General features: G+C 35.1%; 1 protein-coding gene across 1 annotated transcript in view; it reads right to left on the bottom strand.

Annotated features, from left to right (window-relative positions):
* Positions 1-21326, bottom strand: part of lpgat1 (lysophosphatidylglycerol acyltransferase 1) — a 57281-nt gene extending 35955 nt beyond the window's left edge. The window contains exons 1-2 of the mRNA XM_028439440.1: positions 20578-21326; positions 16527-16779 (exon numbers count right to left, since the gene is read on the bottom strand). Of these exons, the coding sequence (XP_028295241.1) occupies positions 16527-16764 (238 nt within the window). The 5' untranslated portion in view covers positions 16765-16779; positions 20578-21326. The remainder of the gene's footprint in view (positions 1-16526; positions 16780-20577) is intronic.
* Between the last annotated feature and the right edge of the window lie 2535 nt (positions 21327-23861).

Below are 23861 nucleotides of genomic sequence, written 5' to 3'. Positions count from 1 at the left end.
TTGGGCAGGTGGGCACGCGTGAGCAAAATCACCAATTTGCACCAAATCCAATGTGCTCCTGAAAGGTTTGTCTTGGTTTTTCAGCCACATGTGTGACTGTCTTTAAGTGGAAAGGGGCGGAGCTTACACTGTACCACTAAAGTACAAAGTGAAGAAAACCCAAGGAAAGAAAACCTGACTTCACTCGACTTGGAGGCAGAAAAACACTAAAGCACAACAAGCAGTGAAAACAAAGACGACGAACCAGCAAACATTCAGAGTCCAAACACTAAACAGTGAGCAACTAAGCACACCTGAGTGCAAAACAGAAGGGCAGCCTAATCAGGAACTGACTAAAAACAATAACCAGAAGAGGAACCCACAAGGGGCTTTAAAAACAGGAGTGAAATAAACTAGTTCTACAGGGACTATGCTGTGAAGTTGGGACACATTTAAAGTGATGGACAGTTCCATCTCAGAGTCTTTCATGATTTTAAAATAGTAACTGCTGTAAGTGCTTAAAAAAACAATAGATATTTTTATATTTAATTTTCAGTCATTTCATTTGAAAGCTTCATATTCTGTGAGGCTTTTAAGAGCAGACGTGTTGGTTCCTCTTAAATTAAATTAAATGTCACATAATCCACACAGCCCTCTGTTTTACTCCTCCTGGCAGGTGGACTATACAAAACATGTATTTAAAAAGAAGTGAGCACCAGGCAACAACCCGAGGAGCTCCCCTGAGGAGCAGAATTAAAATGTTCTGTGAAATAATGAGCTTGATCTGTACGTGCTGTTACAGAATTTGGTCTCTTTGCATCTCAAACACTTTACCTCATCAAAACGTCGGCAAAAGAATTTTCCAAGAAGGAAACTAGCATCAAAGTTTATTAACAAAATATTCTTCATATAAATTTAACTCAAAAGCATTTGGTCAATAAGGTTATTATAATTTGAATGATGCTCCACCTGCCAATATGAATCCCTTCTGACTATTGTTCATGGGACATTTTTTCCTCAAGAGCTGAATATTTTCTCGAAAAAAAATAAGTAAAATCCATCAGATCAGTTTAACTTAAGTCACCTTTCTTCCACATTTTGAGATCTTAAACCAGTCATTTTTAATGTCCCCAAATACCTAACGGCATTGATTGATTGATTTTATTTAATTTCGTTAATGTCGTACACATTGATACAAATTGTACTGAAAAATAAAAAAAACAAAAAAGGAATAGGCAAGAAGCAAATCAGCCTATCCTTTTCCCTGCGCACACGAACAGCAGCATTTGTATAAAATTATATCAAATACATCTATTATCTCAACGTAATAGTCACGATTATTATTTATTATGCATTATTTTCTGGTTATTACACATTTGTTTTCTATATTTGAATGAAACATGTGAAACTCAATTGCTTTGTATTTATGAGTATAATAGAAAATTGTATCACTTTGAAAAAGTTCATAATACAAATATTTATGGAAAAAAAATGGTCATGAATAATTTTAAACGTCAGACATGTTTTTTTTTTTTTTTTTTTAGCTTTGTGTAGTAGGTAAACAACTGAATTGAAGCTTTGATTGATGAGAAACTAGGATGATTGTGTGATGAATGAACTTTACTAGCAGTAAAAATGCTGCACACGTTACAGCTGCATTGGCCCTGACTTGGTACAACAGCTGCATAATATGTGGGGCAAGTTTCTAGGGTTATGGTTTGGTTTATTCTTTGAATGCTGTCACTTTTTAATCAGAATGTGCTTCCACTGCTCGTTCTGATCAGAATTAGAAAACGTAATATTTTATTTTATTTATTGCAGAACTTATCACCTACAGAAGTCACAAGAATTAAGAATTTTGTTTTAAAGATACACATTTAACATTCAAGATGGTTTGGAGGGATAATACCACACAGAGGAAATTTACGACTTCTAAAGTGCTGGATTAGTCGTCCCTAAAGATGCCTATTATTAATAATCCATGTTGAAAGTGAAGCATAAAGTGGATCCGTGGTTTCAAAAGGAAAAGACAGTTTTAGGAAATGGAATCACTGACAGTTCTACTGTTGACCAGAGCGGACAAAAACACTCAAAAACAGATTCTCTAATCACGATCCTGCAGACTTTAAGACTGGGTTCACGTTCTGAACTGAAACTCTTTCTTACAAAACAGATGATGCATTGATGATTAAGCTTTTCGTTATTTAATCTTGCTCTAGCCCACGTGTCAAACCCATGGCCCGGGGGCCAAAACCGGCCCTTTGGAGGATCCAATTCGGCCCGCAGCAGAAAGTAAAAATTACAGAGAAAACTCAATCCTCCTGGTGCTGATATCACATGATTGCAGTCGTTTTTAGCGTTAAACTGTTGAAAAAACTCAACATTCTTAATACAAAATCTTGCAATTTTCCTGTAATTATTACATAATGTTTGATTAATTCAATAGAAATTAGTCACAAAATCTAGAACATTTAAAGTGAAGATCCTGTTGGGACTGATATCTGTCACTTATTGCTTGTTTCTTCCATATTTTGCATTTTAAGTATTCATAGAATTGAAAACTAGGGCACAATAATCTTGAAATCACTAAATTTCCTGAATTAAATCAGTGGCCCTCTTGAGATCAAACTGGTCTCTATTTGGCCCCTGAGCTTTTCTACACAATATCATATACAACAATAAATACAACAGTTAAATCCAGCTTAACTTGAAATTTTCAGGTAGATATTTTGACAACAAAAAGGCTTAAACTAATCTGGTTTTTATTCCAGTATTTTGCCACTAAAGTCCCATTCAGAACAATCTCTATGGATACTGAACACTAGCATAAAATCTGACTTTCAAGAGTTGCACTCGTGCATCCATTCATTTGCCTTCTCTCTCTCTGTCTTTTTTTTTTTTTAGCAGCACCAATTTATATTTAGCAAAAGGGTGCATCAGGTCGTCAAACATCGCGAGTCTAAAGGCGTAATCATCAGACGAGGTGTCAGCACAAAACATTACTCACAGGGAGCTCCATGACAGAAATAACACTTCATGGAGCACATGTTGGACTCACATACTGCTACGATAGGATTAAAGACTTATTTATATGCCTATTATTGAAGCCACATTGGATACTACTGAGAGCACCATGTGAAAACAACCAATTTGCAGACATTGAGTGACAAAACTATCTGAAAATAAAAGCATATTGCGAGGTTTGGCATGATAAGCTGCACACAGGTACTGTAAGGTCTCACAACCCACAGAGCAATTTGGTCCTCCAAATATGATGGAGGACATGACTCATTTCTTTTATGACTTTAGCAAGAGAGCTACGGTTTAAATGTCACAGCCAGACATTTTAGATTTATGAAATTACCATGCATTAGTGACGTCAAAACTGAATCAGTGATGGGTGAGTTATTGTTCATTCATTCCAATCAAAGCTTTGGTCAGAGAGAACATCGTGGGTTTGAACTGAGTATAATATTAGGCATTACACGCTAGCAAACCTCTTTAGAATGAATACATAATAAATCTGAGAGGACAGAAGAACAATATGAGCTTCACAACATGTTATAAGTCATAAGGCAGTGGTTTTTTGATATCAAAAATTTCTGACGACTCCAATGACACTTTAAAAAAAATAAACAATGTTTTATCTAGAATTCGTTTTTGATCATGTTTGTTTTAGTGAGTTTTAAATACAGATCAGCCAGGATTAGTGACAAACACAAAATATTCTTTTTTATTTAAAATAGATTTATATTTGAGAAAGTTAAAGTATACAATACAGTTAAGATTATCTGTTTTAAATTAGAAACATACTTTTTTAAATCAGTAATTATAAAAAAAATTTTAATCAATTGCTAGACATTTCAGGCGACCTCAAGTTGAAAAACCCTGTCGTGATGAGGGATCAGTGTTCATTTTGTTGAGTATTTGTTATTCTTTTCAGCTCTCGGGGTCTAATGATGTATAATCAAAGTTAGTGAATACAATTAATTTGGGCAAGTTTGATTAGCTTTATGTGGCGACCATTCTGATCGAGAGGTTGGGGGTTTGATCCCAGTACCTGACTAAATGTCAAAGTGCCCTTGGGCAAGACACTGAACCCTAAGTTGCTCCCAATGGTCGACTAGCGCCTTGCTTGGCAGCTCTGTCCCACTGGTGTGTGAATGTGAGTGAATGAGCTGATATGTAAAGCGCTTTGGGACTACTTCAGTGTAGGGATAAAGCGCTATATAAATCAAGTCCATTTACCATCTATAACTGTATATGTATATTGATACCTGTAAATGTATATTAATACACGCTAAATGTATATTGCTATATCACCAATCATCTGATGTTATAAGCCACATGTTGGAGGAATTGTTCATTAGAACTCGGTGCGGTAGTATGAATGTTGTTTTTATTGTGTGCTGTGTTATATGTAATTATATACTGCACTAATAAGACAATTGTATTGGGTGTGGACTCCATGAAGAGTAGCAATGGGTCACACCAAAACTAACGGAGATACAAATAAAAAAGAAAGAGAGTCTAGTTTAAAAAAACTAGGCAAAAATACCTTTAAAGCCAAATTATTCAGAAATAATGTTGTTCAACCAGTGGCTGGTTTTGAGGTGAGGGAGAAGTTAGTGTGAAGGGACAGGACATGATGTAAGATCAGCTAAGGAGAAGTAATCTCAGTGTGAGAACCTGAAACCTACCAATACCAGCCAAATAATAAAAGTGAAAGTAATTTCAGACAAAAACTTTGAAAACTGTCGACTGAAATTAGACTAAAATTAAGAGGAATTTTGACTCAGCTGAAAGATTCCTCTTTTCCCAGAGCAGAAACTAAAACCTAAGCCCCACTTACAGTGAATGAAATCAGAACAATTAGTCAATTCATACGTGATAGTTTTCATTTCCATTTTTACGCCAGAGGTAGTAGTACAGTAGTTTGATACCTGACTGAATGTAAACAGAAGTGCCTTTAATAAAAACAGTCATTTTTTGTGGTTTTTTAACCAACAAAAACAACAGCAGTTTCTGCATCAAACACTGTAAAATCCTCCCAAAAAAAATGCAAAAATGTGAGATTTTGGGTAAGAGATTACTTTAATTTATAGATAAATAAAATGTTTCTTACCCTTCCTTAGGGATGGCTGGTGATGGTCACAATTAAGCAATAAAATAAATTTATTTATTTCATTGCAATAACAAAACATGCATTGCTGTCTCATAATGATTGCACTTCTTGTAGTGTTGACCTTTGACACCATGTGCAGACAAGTGGGGGGAAAAAAAAGTTATAGATAGATAAATAGATAGATAAATAGATTCCGCAGAGGGGAAATTTACTGTAATGGCAGCTCACATGAAATAAAGTGCATTAAAAAAAGACAACAGAAGAAAACACAGAAAAACCTAAAAAGCACCTGAAAAATAGTGCAATGAAGATAAATAAGCAATATAATTCCAGAAGCTATATAAATAGAAAAAATTATATAAAAATAATGACAGCGTAATATCAACCTAATGTATAAAACTTGAAGTAAAGTGACCAGATTTTGTATTATTTGATTGATTTCTGATCATGATAAAGAGCTACAGGGTAAGATGACAGTGAGACTTGTGTTAGAGCTATTTAAAACATAGCAGCTGTTAATTGGCCTTTACAATGTGCTGGATTAACAACCTCTTGCTTCTTTGTGTAAGTGATGCAGTGTTTCTCCTTGACACACACAAGCTTTCAACCACACAATGAGTGAATGTCCTTCACTTTCCTTCCCTGATTTACATGGTCAGACCTCTATTCATTGCATACAGGCTCCATACAATCCCATTGGCTTGTTTCTGCTTGTTGATAATACACAGAGGAGCTGCTTAAAAAAAGATAAAAGAGTAAATGTGACAATATGAGGGGAAAGAAACCACAACAAAAGCGTGCATGTGAGCCACCTTTGTAAATTAGACACATCAGCAGCACATCTGCATTGATACAGGGCCGAGGACAGGGTCAGGGTTCAAATATTATACAACTAGGCGACCGTGGCTCAGGTGGTAGTACCTGACTATGTGTCGAAGTGTCCTTGGGCAAGACACTGAACCCTAAGTTGCTCCAAGTGGTCGACTAGCGCCTTGCATGGTAGTCCTGTCCCATTGGTGTGTGAATGTGAGAGTGATTGGGTGAATGAGCTGATATGTAAAGCGCTTTGAGACTGCTTCAGTGTGGTGATAAAGTGCTATATAAATCAAGTCCATTTTTACCAAGTCCATTTAACTAGGGCTGGGCAATATATCAAGATACAAAATCAATTAGAGGTGTCCCGATCCGATATCGGAATGATATCAGCCTGAAAACAAATATCAGAGTCAAAACATGTTTCAGCTTCTGTACTTTACATTTAGAAAACCATGCGTGAAAGAATCAGGAGCACGTCTGGATGTGAGAACAAAGCATACGTGTTTTACTCAAGTCTCCACTGTTGCTGAAGAGGAACGTAAATGATATCTATCACAAAGATGGCTCATCTGTCAAATAAAATACATTAGGATAATTGTCGCTGAGTGATGACACAATTTGCACAGCAGGATGACAGCTATGCTGCAGGAGGAGAGTTTAATCCAGTGTCAGTGGTCAGCTAAACGGTGCAGCACCACTGACCTTCTCCTCCCCCCACCCCACCCCACCCCCACATCTCTATATCCGTCTAGAGTCCCAACATCTCCTTTAAAAATGTTGGCTGTTGAGTTCTGATGCTACTTCATAAAGAGCAGTGACACCAAGTAGGGCTGGGCAATATATCTAGATTCAAGATATGTTGAGTTTTCCATTTTGGCGATACAAAAAATTACAATATTGCCTAAATTGTTACTATTAAATATATATATATATATATATATATATATTTCCAATGTATTAAAATACTCGTTTTAGAAGTCGTGGCTTTCTCAACTTCTCAGAACAGAATGAAATACACATTTAGATGGATTTCTGAGTGCGTTCTAACCCAGACCTTCCCCTAAACAAGCCACTCTACAGAACTCACTCACACCTGCTGTCCCTTAGAGGAGAAAAAAGCAAAAGTGGCACATATTGTGCAGCTGTTGGTTAATAAATGTCCCAGTCCGATCATGTATTTTTTTTTAGTACTTGTGTATTTTTCTGTAATTTTGGATATCTTTCTGAGTCGTCTTTTTCTTTTATGTATTTATCTGATTATTTGCACGTTTTGTTTTTGTGTGCATTTTAATTTTTATTTCATGTATTTATACGATTATTTGTACATTTTTGTAGGTTTTTGCATATTTTTGTTGTCCCATTGTGAATATTTTTTCTTCTTTTGTGTATTTTGTTGTTCTTTTGTTAATTTTTCGAAAATTTTGGATGTCTGAGTCGTTTTGTGTATTTTTTGGTGTGTATGTAGTTCTTGGCTTTTTGTTGTCTCATTGTGGATTTTTTTTCTACTTTTGTGTATTAGTTGTCCTATTGAGTATTTGTATTGTTCTTTTGTGTATTTCTCAGTTAATTTGTATTTTTGTAGTAATTTTGTGGCACGCACAAGTTTTTAAAAAAATTTTGACCAGTCTTAAAGCACCGTGATGTTATTTTAGCCTGTGTGGCATTTTGCCTCAGCAAATTTAACCCAGAATTGTTTTTCTGGTAAGACTATATTTGAATTAAAATGATCAAGATTTATATCATATATCACCATTTTGAGAAAAAATATCGAGATATGAAATTCGGTCCATATTGTCCAGCCCTAACCAAGTAAATGCAGCAGTGGGACAAGTTTTGCAGCTTAAGTGAGTAAAGGTACATTCCTATTAACCCAGTAACATTAGAAGCCTGCCACAAGTACTACATAGTTAAGTGTGAAAGTATTTACATCAGCACCAGGATTCATACAAGCATCGTTCGCTCGTCCAACCACACGCTGCTCCAGTGTGGACATCCAACCTTGTACGCAAGTTAACGCTGCTCACTTACATTGTTGAAGATCCATACATCATCTTAACGTGCACTTACTGATGTAAACGACATGCACCGAGTGCACTACATAAAAACCCACAATTTCAAAAGCCCATCTTAATGTTGTGGTTTTTTACATCACTGAACAGGATACTGAAGAGCTGCAGGTTTTAGATATCTACTTGGTCTAACATGTTTATCTAATAAATGTGTGCCCATCTGTACTGGAGTTTGATCAACTTAGATTTAGGCTGCTTTAACACCAGTTTAGTCCACCACTAGGTCCAAATGGGCGGAGGACAGCTGATAATTTTAACACATTGTTTTGGCTCAGTTTGCATTCAGAGCGCAGCTTCTGATCCGCTCCAAACAGCCCCAGGTGCAGTTTACATGAGCTAACCAGTTGAGGCCGCGCAGAAACTTCTTTCTTCTCCAGTTGTTCTCTCACCACATTCAACAATGGAGCAGCAACAAGTTAGCGTGCTTTTAGTGGTTTTAAAGACCAGCTTTGCGTTGTCACCGGCTCTCTTGATCACCCACAATGCTGTGCGCTCTACATCATCGTCGATACTTTCTGTGTTTGGCGCTTGTGTTCACGGCGCTCCTAATCGCTCTAGACTTTGATTGGAAATGCTCCTAGACTGACAAAAACAATCACTCTAGACTTTGTTTGCGTGTTCACACCGCCCAAATGAAGCGGGCTGCCCAAGATCGGAGCAAACAAATCCGAGAGCGTTTTAACCACTGTAAGATTCGTCGGTGTGAAAGCAACCTTAAATACAAAACGTCAAAACTGGTCCCAAAGCGTGTGGTAATATTAACTAGAATATTTGCACTTTCTGAAAAAAATGCAAGTGAGGATGCAGGTCTGCATCACACACTGCATTAGCTTAGCATTAACATTAACTAACATTAGCACAAGTTAACATTAGCATTAGTTAGCATTAACAAGAACTAGCATTAGCACAAGTGAACATTAGCATTAGTTATCATTAACATGAACTAGCATTATCTAACAATAACATGAGCAATAACTAGCATTAACATTAACATAAGCTAGCATTAACATTAGCTTAACATTAACTAGCATTATTATTAACCTAGCTTTAGCATTAACAATAGTATTAACCCAAAATTAGCATTAGCCTAGCATTAACACTAACTTATCATATTTTCCTAGCTATAGGATTAACCTACCTTTAGCATTAGCTTAGGATTCACCTAGCAATAACATTAGCCTAGCAATAGTAATAGCAACAACCTAACATTAAGTTACAAATCACAAAAGTACAAGCATATATTGCAGGAATTTTCAGAATCTTTTGATAGCTTATTTGTCAAAAATGGACAAACACTGAAGGAATTGAAACGCCCTAATATCAGCAACAAATGGAAAAAAAACTGATAACTAATTAATATTAATTGATTTCATGGTGTAAAGGGGCAGAATACATAAGAATATTCTTCTGTCTGCTCCTTTTCATTCAAGATTTGGGAACATTATGTCAAATGTTTAAGCCTTTAAAGAAACAAACTTGGAATGCATGCGTACATGTGGAATTTCCATGTTCTCCTTGAATGTATGAGCACCTTCAAAAGTATGTGAAATAAACAGGTGACTCAAGAAACCAGATTTGAAGAGAAGTACAAACACCTATGTGATTATCTAGCTGTAATAAGTCTGTGATAGAAAGGGCACGAGATGATTGACCTTTTTTTTGCCAAGTACAAGGAAAACTTTTTACTGATTAAATATGAAGAAATAAAAGAAAAACCAAGTTTATAAAGTTATTCAATCTCATCAATGCCCATTATTTCTCAGATCATTAAAAAAAATGCTGAAAGTCTATTTGACCTCATTAATCGTTCCAAATCTCCGTCGTTTTAAAAGCAGCAAAACTGATCACTCAAAATTGTTCTCCTCGTCATCAATAATTCAACATTGAGCTAAACAGACATGGTTTTACAACAAAGAAAAGAGAAAAATGGCGCTCCATTCATGTTTTAGCCCCACATTCAAACTCGTCTCACCCACTTCGCTGATGCTACGATACATGTTAAAATCCAACTCGTCCTACAGCACATATTCGTGCACATTAAACTTTTATCAGCGTCTGCTGCAGAGAAAAGAATCCAAATCCCAATTCAAAGTGCACAGCTGTTGATTTTAGAGCAGCTTTTACGGTTGATACAGAGAAAGAAAGAAAAAACTTTTTCTTTTTCTACAACAAATTACATGTTGCACATGCATTTAATACAATCACAAAAAGAAAAAAAAACAAACGATAATACGCACAAAGACAGGAGGACAAAAAAACCTGCGGTCGTCATTACACAGAATCAAAGCTGTACATTGACTCACGCCAACAGGTGCATCAAAGATAATGAGCACAGTCGGGGAGACGCCAATCAGAGATGATCGCTGCCCGCCCACGCCATCCACAGAAATGTCCAATCAGCCAACTGACTAACACTAACACGCTGTGGGTGTACGGAGGCTTTTAACAAATGATAAGCAGTTTGTGTTATCGCTTTGAAAACACGACAGTCACTGCAGCCTGCCAGTAACTGCTGTTACGCTCATTTACGGGAACATTAAAGCTTGAATTCATAAAAAAAATTAAAAGAACAGGCTCACTTTTCAACTTATATTTTTCATTGAGATATTTTGCTTTAAAATGTCTTAATCTAATCACTTCATTTATAATGAAAGGGTGAAAAGTGGCTCAGCATAGACCAGTGGTGACCCCATTTTTATATAACACATTTCTGGTGACCCCAAAAACATTTTTCTTTTTTTCGAGAATAAGTTTTTGATCATGTTTGTTATAGATATAGATTATGACGCGGGAGCTGAGATATTTCTATAGTGCATTTTATTTTAGAGAAAGTATGAAATAGTTGTTTAAGAATATAAGATGTGTTTTAATTTCAAAAAGAATAATGTTTAAAAAATTGAAGACAAAAAAAAAAAAACAGTATTTCTTTTTTTTTTTTTTTAATCAATTACTATACATTTCAGGTGACCCCACATTGGGTCACGACCCCAAGTTTGAAAAACCCTGGCATAGACCAAAGAGTTAACAATAAAAAAAGGTTTACCGTACAACCTTTGACTCAAAAATATTACATTGTAGTTAACCATATTTTACATTTAAATAATAAAAAAGTAAGAATTAACATTTCATAAAAATGGCTAACAGACCAATGACAAATCGGCAAGATTTAGATTAATGTGAACAAAATCTAAAGTAAATTCTACATGTTTTTTAGTTTTTGCTAAAAGCTTCTTGAATTTAGTGACTTATGCCGAATAATTTCAACTTTTTTGTTTATCAAAAATTGGCTTAAATGAATTTCAAAGATGTTGAAGTTATATATTTTTAATTCCAGCAAGTTCATTTTGACTTGTTTTTTACATAATATATGTCAAGGTTTCATTTACATATACAACTTTTTTCAGGAAATTTATTTTGAAATTTATGTTGATCATCCAACGTGTTTTGATTGCCAACTGTCAGTCTTCCTCAGAGGCATCTACTGATCGCTTTCAGTTCAGAAAGAACTCATAAGGACAAAGTAAATTTCAAAGTAAATTTCCTGAAAAAAAAAAAAGGAAACCTTAACATATATAATTTTAAATTAGCTGTAGATCATTTATTCTTAAGGAGAAAATAAGGATCACCTGAAGCCATTAAAAACATCATTTTGATAATGAATCACAATTATAATTGGAATTTAAAAAATCTGTTGCTGTTGTAATCGGAATTAAACTGGAAATGAGTTTAGATAATTGTCTTTGTAGTTGGAATTGCCATGAAAATTCTATTAAAATTGTCAATTATAATTTAACCAAAACCGGGGAACCATGTTACAGTTCTATGTACAGTTCTACACATATGTAGATAATTATTAAAATATGTTTCATATCAAGCTTTCACACATTTTACCATTTAAAATAAATTGAAATCGAGGGGTATATTTAGAGCTGGGCGATATTCACCAAAAATGCATATCTCAATATTTTTTTCTCAAAATGGCGATATAAATCTTGATAATTTAAATTCAATATAAGCATTAAGGGTTTAAATTGTTGGTACAAAATGCCGCACAGGTACATTTATTAACAAACAGCTGCACAACATATGCCACTATAGGCTTTTTCTCCTCTAAGGGACAGCACGTGTGAGTGAGTCTATGAAGTAGAGAAAGCAAATAGGTATTTTGATACAAAATAAGCTATAAAAATATATATATCGATATAGGCAATATTGTAATTTTCTATATCATCAAAATAGAAAACTTGATATATCTTTAATCTCGATATATCGCCCAGCCCTGGGCATACAGAGACTAAAAAAAAGCTGAGACGCTCACACCAAAAATATTAAAACCTATATTTTCATTGATTAGGAAGCCTAACAAGGTAACCAATAAATAGGAAAGAAATTAGATGATAGATATTTGTTTTTAGTGTATTTTACAGCTGATTTAGAAAGCTAACACAACAGGAAGGTTAACTTTTATTAGGTAGTTTATTTCAGGCTCAGTAATTGTGATTAATTGTAATTTAACTTTGGTAATTGAGAAGGTCATTGATTTTCTGAGGATACAAAAAGAAATAATATTTAATTGTAATTGAACAAGTAATTGTAACTGAAAAATGTAATTGACCGCAACCCTGGGATAAGGTGACATTTGTATCAAGTCGGCATCATTTTAACAAACTGATCATGTGATCAGATGCACTTTATGAACAAGGAAACACGTCGTGTCTGTCTTTGATCTGTTCAAACGACAGCCCACCCACTCATGCGACATGCAGAGGAAACCTAATCCCTGTGGCTTTAGTGCACCTGTCTGTCTGTGCCCACTGTTCTGTCTGTGTGTGTGTGTGTGTGTGTGTGTGTGTGTGTGTGTGTGAGAGAGAGAGCCAATCTCATCAGAACAAGCACAGATGTAAAGCTTTGGACAACAGGAAAAGGGGGTCAGTGTAAATGACAAACGCTCAACGGCTGCTCATACAATCAAAGTTCACCGCCCGTCACAACGGATCAAAAACGTCAAAACACAAAACGGATAAAGCTCATTAACTTTATCGTCTTAAGCGGAAACGAAGATAACACAATAACGTTGACAAATAATCGTATTCTCAATTCTAAGATGAAACAATGCAGCTGTTTAACATCTGCTGATGTGCAAAAGACGGGTTCAAATGCTACAAAAACTACACTTTCCACATTTAATTGCGTTACTCGATTAAACACAGGCATAAAAAAAAGTGTCCTGTTCAAGACGCCCGGAGGACATCATGATAAAATGCCCCAAATTTTAATAATAGAGAATATTAATAGATTAATTGATGGATGGATAGATAGATAAAAAAGGAAAGAAAAGAACTACTCAACTAATCTAAATTAATCACATAACAATATTTGACAGAAGTGTTTTTTAAGAGTCATATTGTGTATTTATGTTGTCATTCTGTGTTTTTTGGAGCATTTTTTTGTGTTTCTGTTGGTATTTTTGCTTGTTTGTTAGTATTGTGGGTTTGCAGAGTCATTTTTAGTGTTTTTCTTGTCTTTTTGTGCACTTTTGTTGTCACTTTCTGTAATTTTGTATATTTTTTTGAGTCATTTTGTGTATTTTTGTTATTGTTTTGTGTTATTTGGACTAATTTGGTGTATTACTGTTGTCATTTTGTTAATTTTTGCAGTAGTTTTGTGTGTTTTTGGAGTATTTTCTTGTTTGTTACTGTATTTTACACAAAAACACATTTGTTTTAAAAAGTTAACAAAACAGTCCGGAAAATCATCAACATAGCTTAATCGCATAACAATATTTGACACGATATGCAACGTTTTTCCAATTAAATGGATTTTGGTATCTGACTGAATGAAAACAATAAATGAGCTTTAACAACAAAAATGTGTTTATTATTTTTTATCACCGAGTGCTAACATAATGTGCAATATTAACAAAGAATATTATCATTGCATTGTTCACGAAGCACAAATTTTTTCCCGATTTTTTGTAAACGATTTAAAACAAATGTGTTTTTGTGTATTAAAAAGAAAGGCAACACGCGGTCTGGGGTGCAAAAAATGTTTTAACTGCGGTATTTTTTGTTTGTTATTTTTCTGTAAATAATAAATACATTAAATTGAGTTAACCTTGAAACACTGAGCATATTTATACAACAGGGTTTCATAAATCACTGTTTCCTACTGTAGAGAGGTTTACACTGTTTGAATCAAAGCGTGACCTTATATCAAAGCACTGTGACCTCAGAGGTACGAGGACGGAGTTAATCGACCCACTGGTGTCAAAGTGTCCTTGAGCACAGTTTACGGCGCTGATGCCTGAACACACAAGAATGACAGCTGCTGCTGCTGCTTCCCCCCCACCCCAACAAAACCTGCATTTCTGACAATGTATACCCCTCTCTGCTCTGATTTACTGTGACCAGCATCTGACAAGAACAATCTAAACTGAAATGACAAAAAAAGAAGAGTATTGAGGTCTTGTTGTATTTAAAATGGATCTTTATGACCAAGATCTACAGCAACAAATACAGATGTGAAATGTATGTATGTATGCATGTATGCACTAGGGCTGGGCGATGTGTACCAAAACTCATATATCGATATTTTTTCTCAAAATGGAGATATTTGATATTTGTAACTCAAAGTCTAACCAGAAAGACTTAAAAAGGTTAGGACGCACTCAGCAATAGGAGCGTGACAATATCTCGATACGACGACATATTGCAATGGTTCGTCTAGCGATACTTTATCAATTCACTGGCACCAAACATAAAAAAACCAAAAAAAAAAACCCTTTATTACACAAACTAAGTTAAAGGCCCTATAAAATCCATGTTAACGGAATCATGGATGAAATCGAATGGACAGAATCAGCATGAAATAAGTCTGTTTTATTATGTTTTTAGTATTATTGATATTTAAAGCTTAATTTTACACTATAAATTTGTTAACTTGTTTGTTTAAAAGTAGAGTAATAAAAGCACAGATTATTTCCTAACATGATTAATAATTGTGATTATAATTCTTTGGCCAGAATCGTGCAGCTCTACTTGCTGCGACTCATTTAGATGCCCATTGCTGTTTAAACCTGAACTATATAGCCTTTAAAATGTCATTAACACTATTTAAAAAAAAAAAGGATCAACCTTAAGAGCTCAGTATCCCTATACATGCCTCTGACATTAGTAATAAATGTCTGCATGCGTGTCTAAACACGACCAGGTGATCTATAGTCGGAAAGCCATGAATTATTAATCAGCAACTTGTTGCTCTCCATGTTCACCACTTAGTACGCTCATTTGTAAGCATTTTGCTCACAGCTTGGTGCAACCAAACACCACAGTGAAGTGAACCCAGAGCTAATTTGACACTTTAAAACAGACGCCTGAGACACAAAAACCTCCCTGAACCTGATTAAATATGTTCTTAAAAACAAATAAGGACACTACGAGTGAATAGATTACGTAAAAATGTATCACTTAGTTTCTTATTAGCTGATTTATTACCTAGTTGGGAAAAGAATTGCTTTCAACATTTTCTGGCAAACCCAGATACGTTTTTTTCTCCCTCTGTTGTTTTTTGATCATGTTTGTTATACCGTGTTACAAATATAGAGTAGAAAGTATTAGTGCACAAAGTAACAATAAGGGCCAGCTCAGATGTTTGAATATTGCATTTTATTTTAACTAGATTCATATTTGAGAAAGTGAAAGTATATAGAATACATTTGTTTGAGATTGTGTGTGGTGTTTTTATTTGAAAGACAATTATTATTTAAACTCTTTGAGCTTTTTGCCTCTTCCTGCACTGTTTACTTATTTAGGTGATATTATGTATTGTTTTTTTATTTTACAAATTAGATAAATAAATAAAAAATTTTAAAAAAATGTTAAAAAAACTATTTAACATTCAAAAATATAGTTTTAATCTGTTTTTATTGTGCAAAATAGGTAAATAAAAATAAATAAATAAAATTGTAAAAATTTAAAACAAACTAAAAATATAACTTTTAAAAACAATCTATAATTACATTTCTTTAAAAAAAAAAAAAAAAAAAATATATATATATATATATATATATATATATAATTTTTTGTTTTTCGTAACTTCATCTTATTATTACTAGACAAAAAAAATTATTACTGGACATTTCAAGTGACCCCAAGGTAGAAAAACTCAGTACTGGGGACAAAGATGCCAACAATCTTATATATATCCATTTCCAGTGTTATATATAAAAGACATACACACAAGTGTAGATATTCACTTGGAAAATAAATAGAGGAAAGACAGGGTTTAAAGTCATATCTCACTGACACTGGAAAACGTGTGAATCTTTAAAAATAAATATCAGATTGTAACTCTTTGATGGTGGATACATTTCAAAATAAAAGATGGCCCCAGAGAAGCAGGTTATATTAAAGGATTTACAAAAACAGTCGGGTGTTTCCATTTCTGTGTGTCAACAGATCTAAAGCAAATATTTAAAAAAGAAACAGGTTTTAAAGCAGTGTTGTGTGCATAAAGTGCAACATGCTAACGTGGCTCACCTGTATAACCTGCGATCCAACCCCACGAAGAAACCATGGCGAGCAGCGCCTTGAACATAACCCCCTCGATGTGCCAGAACGTAGAGCGGTCCCATATTCTCAGAGGCTGGAGCAGCAGCAGGTACAAGCAGTAGGAGGGGATGGCAACGCAGTTGTTGAAGAACATGAAGATGAAGCGCACCACAGACCTGAGGAGAATCCAGCCCAGTTTACCGGCACCATCCAATAGCTGTGCCATTCTGATGCACGCCGTCTGAAACACACACACACACACACGCACACGCACACGCACACACGAGAAGCAGTTAATAATTGGTCCACAAATGCTTTCCATTAATCTATAAATCAAAAATAAATAAAAAAATAACCTAGCATCATGTTTTGTTAGCTTTCACCTGCTACCTTTAACCACAACAGCTAACAGAGTTCCTTTAGAAACATGTTAAGAAAAGCAAAAACATGTCCTTTTTAGACAAACACATGAATAAAGAACATTTACGAGCAGATCTATTGTCAAAGCACAGGCTACCATTACTTTATTCCATATTTGACACACAATGAAAAATATTTGGCCAGTAGTAGTTCTCAACATTGGGGTCAAGAACCCATTTGGGGTCGCCAGATGCATTCAAGAAACTAACACTTTTAACCAATTTGTTTGGTTTTTGAAATCCCATTTCACCACCTTTTCCACCATTTCTAGTCACCACATAAACCACATAAATTAGCACCATGCCAAAACGTATTCTTTAAAAAAACTTTTTTTTAAACAAACATGAATAAAAAATATTTATGAGCAGATCTATTTTTTAAAGCATGCACTACCATTATTTTATTCCAGATTTGGCCCTTAATGGAAAAAGATTTGGCCATTTATTATCATTAGTAAATAATAGTCATTAACTCAACATTATAATTATGATGATCTTTTATTCAAGTCACTTCTTTAAATAAACGCCTTTCAGCGAAATTGGGACGTGGTCGACCATTGCTCTTATGTAAACAGAATGCATAACATAACACGCCTCTGTAATCTGTACTGTACACAGTAAAGTAACAGCGTTAAAGCTGCTATCCAACATAACTTTTTACCAGATAAATCCACAGTGTAGACCTCATTGGTCTACACTGTGGCTCAGGTGGTAGTGGGTCGTCTTCTGATCGAGAGGTTGGGGGTTCGATCCCAGTACCTGACTATGTGTCAAAGTGTCCTTGGGCAAGACACTGAACCCTAAGTTGCTCCCAGTGGTCGACTAGCGCCTTGCATGGCAGTCCTGTCCCACTGGTATGTGAATGTGAGAGTGAATGGGTGAATGAGCTGATATGTAAAGCGCTTTGAGACTGCTTCAGTGTGGTGATAAAGCTCTATATAAAAATCAAGTCCAGTCCAGTCATTGATCAATAAATCAAAGATGATATTCTCGTAAAACTTTCTAAGAAGTTGAAATAGCTAACTGAAAGTTTGTTTTCACCTCCACCGTAAACGTTTGTTCACACATTTTCATTCATTGCATTCTAGGGTGGAGTTGCAGAGATGGGTGCATAGAAGTGTTCATCCTACTGTTTTTATGTTTTTTTATATATATGTTTTGCCCTATTATACATGTAGATAGTTTTTTATTTTCTTTATGGAGTAAATTACGTTTGATTAATTGATCTATGAGGCATACACTCGGATAATATCTAATAAAAAGTTAGGTTTTTTTAAGGGTAGCAGCTTTAAAAGTGTGTCCTGTTCTGCTCCTTCTATAACCCAAACCACCCTTTAAGAAACACTTCCATTGATTCCCAGCTTTGTTCATCAATCTTGTCTCTTAGCCTCAGCCCGAAACAAGTGATTAGATAAACCTGATGTTATTAGACTTTACACTAATCAGTGTTATCAGAAGGAATAGGGCATGCTGACTAAAATGACAAAACAACAACGCTTCTTTTAAATACATTAAACCAGACATGGGCAACTGCCTGCCCCCAACCTTTTCTGCTTTTTCACTAAAATGTGCAGGTACGTCTTCACAGAAATGTTGTCACTGTTTGTTGAAGGAATATTGCACTATAATGGTGTCACTGGTAAGAAAGATCCTATTTTTTGTTTACAGAAAGCACTATTGGAGATACTTATTTGTTTACATTGGTATGTTGACACATCGTGTGACTGTTAATAGGAAACTTTTTTAATGTATTTTCTTTCAGAGATATAAAATAAAAATTGTATTTTTTCTTATGTCATAGATTATTGTAGTTTGATTTCTGACCAATATATCGATAATCGCAGTGTCGTCATACCGTGAGATAATCATTAACGTGAGCTTTGTTTCGCATATCGTATTGTGAGGTACCAGAGGTTCCCACGCTTAGGGGTGATTATCCCCCACTGTGGCACCTGGAATTCTCAGTGGTCTCCCATCCAACTACTAGCCAGGCCCAGACCTGCTTAGCTTCCGAGATCTAACGAGATCCGGCAATGACAGGCTGGTACGGTTTCTTTGCTTTCTGTTGTGGGCCGAAATGGATGCTCTTAAAGGGCCGGATTTGGCCCCTGGGCCTTGAGTTTAACACTTGTGTTCCTAAATGATGACATGAATGTTGATAATTAGGCCCTTGGATTAGGGAAAAAACAAAAAAACTAAAATCTAATTTTTGTGGCAGTCACTGAGATAAAAGTTGCTCATCTCTGCATTAAACCAAAGTCCAAAGAGACACTGTATCATAATATAAGATAAGAGAACCTAATGTCATTTCACTGGGTATAATTAATTACTATCTGGTCATCATCACCGGTGTTTATTAGAGAAACGGAGCTACTTGCTATTACTCATGGCTGACACACACACACATACCATAAAAGGAGCAGTCTGTCGGGATGTGCAGGAGTCCTTCATGCTACAGCTAACAGGACAGGACGGTGACACCAAACCAATACAAACACACCAACACACTACACGTGCTAAAAACAGTGCTAGAAATAACCCGATACACACACCAACAACGACAGCTATGAATAAAGAGTGTTAAAAAAAGAAGGAATACAGAAAAAGTATTGAAGACTAATGAAGGGTGCAGTCGATCTAGTCGTTACTGAGCAATTTGGTGGTTGACTTCCGAGTGCGTCTGCGGTTGCTGGGGGTTACAGCAGTTGTTGATGTGGGTGCCCAAATCAGTCAAATATGTTTCTATATTACTACTACTATTATTATTATTATTATTATTATTATTATTATTATTATTATTATTATTATTATTAATAATAATAATAATCTAATGTATTGTTGCAGAATTTTAATAGCTTAACAATCAACATTGTTGAGTTTTTCTGTTATTGTTGTTGTTGTTTCTTCTAATTCATTTATTTATTTTCACTATTATCCTGGTTATAAAATATGTTGGTATCATTTATTTAAACTCTCACCGTCTGCTCTTTTTTAATGTGTTGCAGCAACACGTGAATTTTCCCTCTGGGGCTCAATACAGGTATTCTATAATATATTTAAAATAATATAATAAGCTCGGTGTTGTGGATGCAGAAATGTAAAAGTAGTATTAGCCAAAGGAATAAAATGCAGCTGTATGTAGTGTGGCACCTTTAAATGTGTCCAAACTATGTCAATAGTTGACCAATTTTAATATTATTTTTTTTAAAACTAAAAGACTTGATTTGAAGATACAAACTGCTTCCAAACTGATTAAAGCCTTTTTACGAATAATTATTTCTTACATTTCTTGGCAACCAAACTGCGCATGCTCGTTACGTTACATTACATTACATTCATTCATTCATTAGTTAACCTAGCATACATGTTTTGGGGACAGTTTCTAAACCAAAATGACACAGCAATAAACACATTTTACACTGCACTAATTCGATGTTAGCATGCTAGTGCGGTTTTAACATCTGCAAACGCAGTTTGACAGGTGGTCACCAGTTATCGAAGAGAACCACTAGATCCGAAGCACCAGTGCAGAACGCAATGTCCGCCCGTCCCCCCCACCACCCCCCAGGACATAGTCCGAGCCTGTGATTGAGTGGTCGGTGAACGGTGTGATAACTCACCCGCTTATCGTCACTGGAGCTCAGGAGCACGGCCAGAGGTGCAGCTAACAGCTGGAGAGGCGATGTCACGCGTAGCGTAGCTAACCTAAACGGTTAGGTTAGGTTAGCCATGCCGTGCGGACGGATGAAGTCACAGTAGCAGCTAAAGCGGTATCCGGCTCTATCCCGGTGGGCACCGTTAGCTCGCTAAGCTAACCAGCAAACGGTTCCACATGAGCGTTGTTGTCGACTCCATCTCAGCCCGAGGCACCGGGGACATTTATCTCGTGCATCATCATCATCATCATCACCACCACCACCGTCGTCAAGTTAGCCACTAGCTGCTGTTCCTGTGCTGCTGGTGCCGTTGGTGGTGAATAGCGGGAATAAATGGCGGCTCAGCCCGGGCCTGTGGGTCGGTGCAGCCGCTCAGGCGGAGAAGGACAGCCGAGGCATGAGCGCGTCGAGTCCGAGTGAAAAACAAATAGTGGTTTAGGCAGAATCCGTTATCTGTGCCCAGGTCCTGATTCACAGCGCGTCAATGTGCACAAAGAACCAACACTGCGAGACCCGGCACACTTCCGCTACACATTCAAAATAAAAGCGTCATGCCTCAAAGTTGACACTTTCCGCCCAACAAATCACAGCTTTCATATTCTATGTTTTTGTAAAAGAAATGTATAAGAGTGTGATAAACAAAAAAAACAAACAAAAAAAAAAAAAAAAACACAGCACAAACTAGAACTGTTGATTGAAATTTTGAATTGCTGTATAATGAATGGAGGCCTGACTTTGTGATTGCCTGATCAAAATAACTGCCCTGCGCTATAAAACAATGCAATGGTTCCCAAACTTTTTTTGATCGTGACCCCATTTTGATATCAAGAATTTCTGCTGATCTTAAATACATGTTTTTCTTCTAGAATTCTTTTTTGGTCATGTTTATTATCCTGCATTGCATATACAGAGTAGCCAGGATTAGTGACAAGTTTTTTTTTTTTACTACATTTTAAATAAAAACTTCATTTATATTTGACAAAAGTCTAGAATACAAATTGTGTTTTAATTTGAAAAATAATAATTGAATAATCAGTATTTTTTTTTTTAAATGATTATTAAATACTACACATTTGAGGCGACCCCATTTAAACTCCATGTCCCAACCCCAAGGTTGAAAAACACTGAGATAAATTGAAAAATGTACTATAGCAACATTGATTTTTGAGTGATGAATGGTACTTTTCCTTCTTAAAAATGATGCTTCATTGTCACAAACTACAGATAAAAGTAGGCGTCATAGCCTTTTCCAACTGATGTTTGTACATTTCCCCCTATTCTAAAATTTGTCCGAAACGAATAAAAAAATCAAATAAATATATTGAGTCAGAAATAGATTTGCCTACTCAGTATCTATGACACAATTTGCACGAACATTCAGTTTCTCTCTATTTATAAAATAAACATTTATTTAAAAAAAAATAAATAAAGTTTCGCAAGTGTTCGTTTAAAAAGCGTTTTGGGGAAACAATTCTACATTATAGATGTAAACTTCCACTTTGCCTAGACTTTGAAAAATACTACTTCCGGTCTCTTTATCTTCGTTTACTTGACGTTTGTGTCCACCTGACGGCACATTATCGACAGAATGCGCAGATTTTTTAATGATATTTGCTCGTCTTAAGGACAAAATGTACTCGTTTTCATTAAATCACATTCCGCATTGTTTAGTTTTACATTAAAAATAAATAAATAAAAAATACTTCCAATAGAAGTAACGTATCAGCAAAAGCGATACAATGCCAGGAACTAAGAAAATCATTATTTATTTATTTTTTACTAGCCAAGGAAATGTAAAGTTTTCCTAAAACAGGATTAATACTGATTCAATATTGGTTTGTATATTATGTAGTAGCTTTATTGCACTTAATTTTTTTTTTTTTTTAATCAAGCATTCGTTTTAATATAACGATTGTGGTTTGGTCACGGAGCAGATATTTTTTTAATTAAAATTATTGTTTATTTTTTATTGAGCCGACGTCAAGAATTTACAGCTCTTCGATGACGTACAGTTACTACTGTGCTACGCCCCCTGGCGGCTATCCATGGTATGTACAAAGGCAATGCTGCGGCCATTAAATTATTCTCATGCCTTAAAACAGGGTTTTCGACTCGAATTTAAATTGATTAAAAAAAGATTACTGATTAAATTTATATTTTTGAAATTTTGTAGATTCTTCTTCAAATTAACACACCACACAATCTCAAACAACTGTTTCTATACTTTTACATCATCAAATATGAATCTAGTTAAAAAAAAATACAGTATAAAAATGTAATTAATAGTTAATTAAATGATAATAAAAAGAAACATATTTTTTGCAATTTTTTAATTATTACTTTTTTTCAAATTAAAACACCACACAATCTAAAAAAAAAAAAAAAAACTGTATTCTATACCATCACTTCCTCATATATGAATCATGTTGAAAAAAAATACACTAGAAAAATTAGAGGTAATTAAATAATAATTAATATATATATATATATATATATATATTGTAATTTTTTATATATCACAATTTTTCAAATTAAAACACCATCATACAATCTCAAACAACCTTATTCTATACTTTCACTTTTTCAAACATGAATTTCTACTGTTAACAAAAATACAGTAGAAAAATTAGTTTATTAAATCTATCTATAAATCAAGGAACCTCTGTGTGTGTGTCTCTCAAATATCTCAGCACATCAGGATCAGATTGACCTGAGACTTTCAACATGGCTGCTGCTTGGTTCAAGGGTGTGCAACGTCAGATTTGTTTGGACTGCAATGATACCGTTCATGAATTATTTCATATATATGTCTTCAATGCATCTTTGCAGAACACTTCAATGTTGACAGGTAGTCATAGTATCTCAGGATTAGTAGAAAGCTGCGTAGAATCTACAGGAGCGACTGCACAAAGGGCTTTTAAAAACGACTAAAATGGGTCTAATATCCTAAAAAAGTTGGTGATATAATCCTTGAAAATGGTCAGCTACGTCTCAACACTTTAACATTTCTGCCACACCCCGACATGCAACACACCTCAACGTGTGCCGTGTCACGTCCCGACATGCGTGTGGTTGCGAGGACCCGTTCAACGCTGCTTGCAGCTTTAATTTTGATAGTAGTTTTGAAGCAGCAGCTCCACAGTAACACAGGAGATAGAAGTTTGTACTTTGGTCAATCAAAGCCAGTGGTTCATTAAACAGCTGTTCTATCTCCACTATTCAGGACGTTGAGTGAAAAAAGTGAACTT

Source organism: Gouania willdenowi, chromosome 24, assembly GCF_900634775.1.
Source record: "Gouania willdenowi chromosome 24, fGouWil2.1, whole genome shotgun sequence".
In the NCBI taxonomy this organism is placed as follows: Eukaryota; Metazoa; Chordata; class Actinopteri; order Blenniiformes; family Gobiesocidae; genus Gouania; species Gouania willdenowi.
The sequence above is the reverse complement of the archived record's forward strand: the minus strand, read 5'-3'. Positions and strand labels throughout refer to the sequence as shown.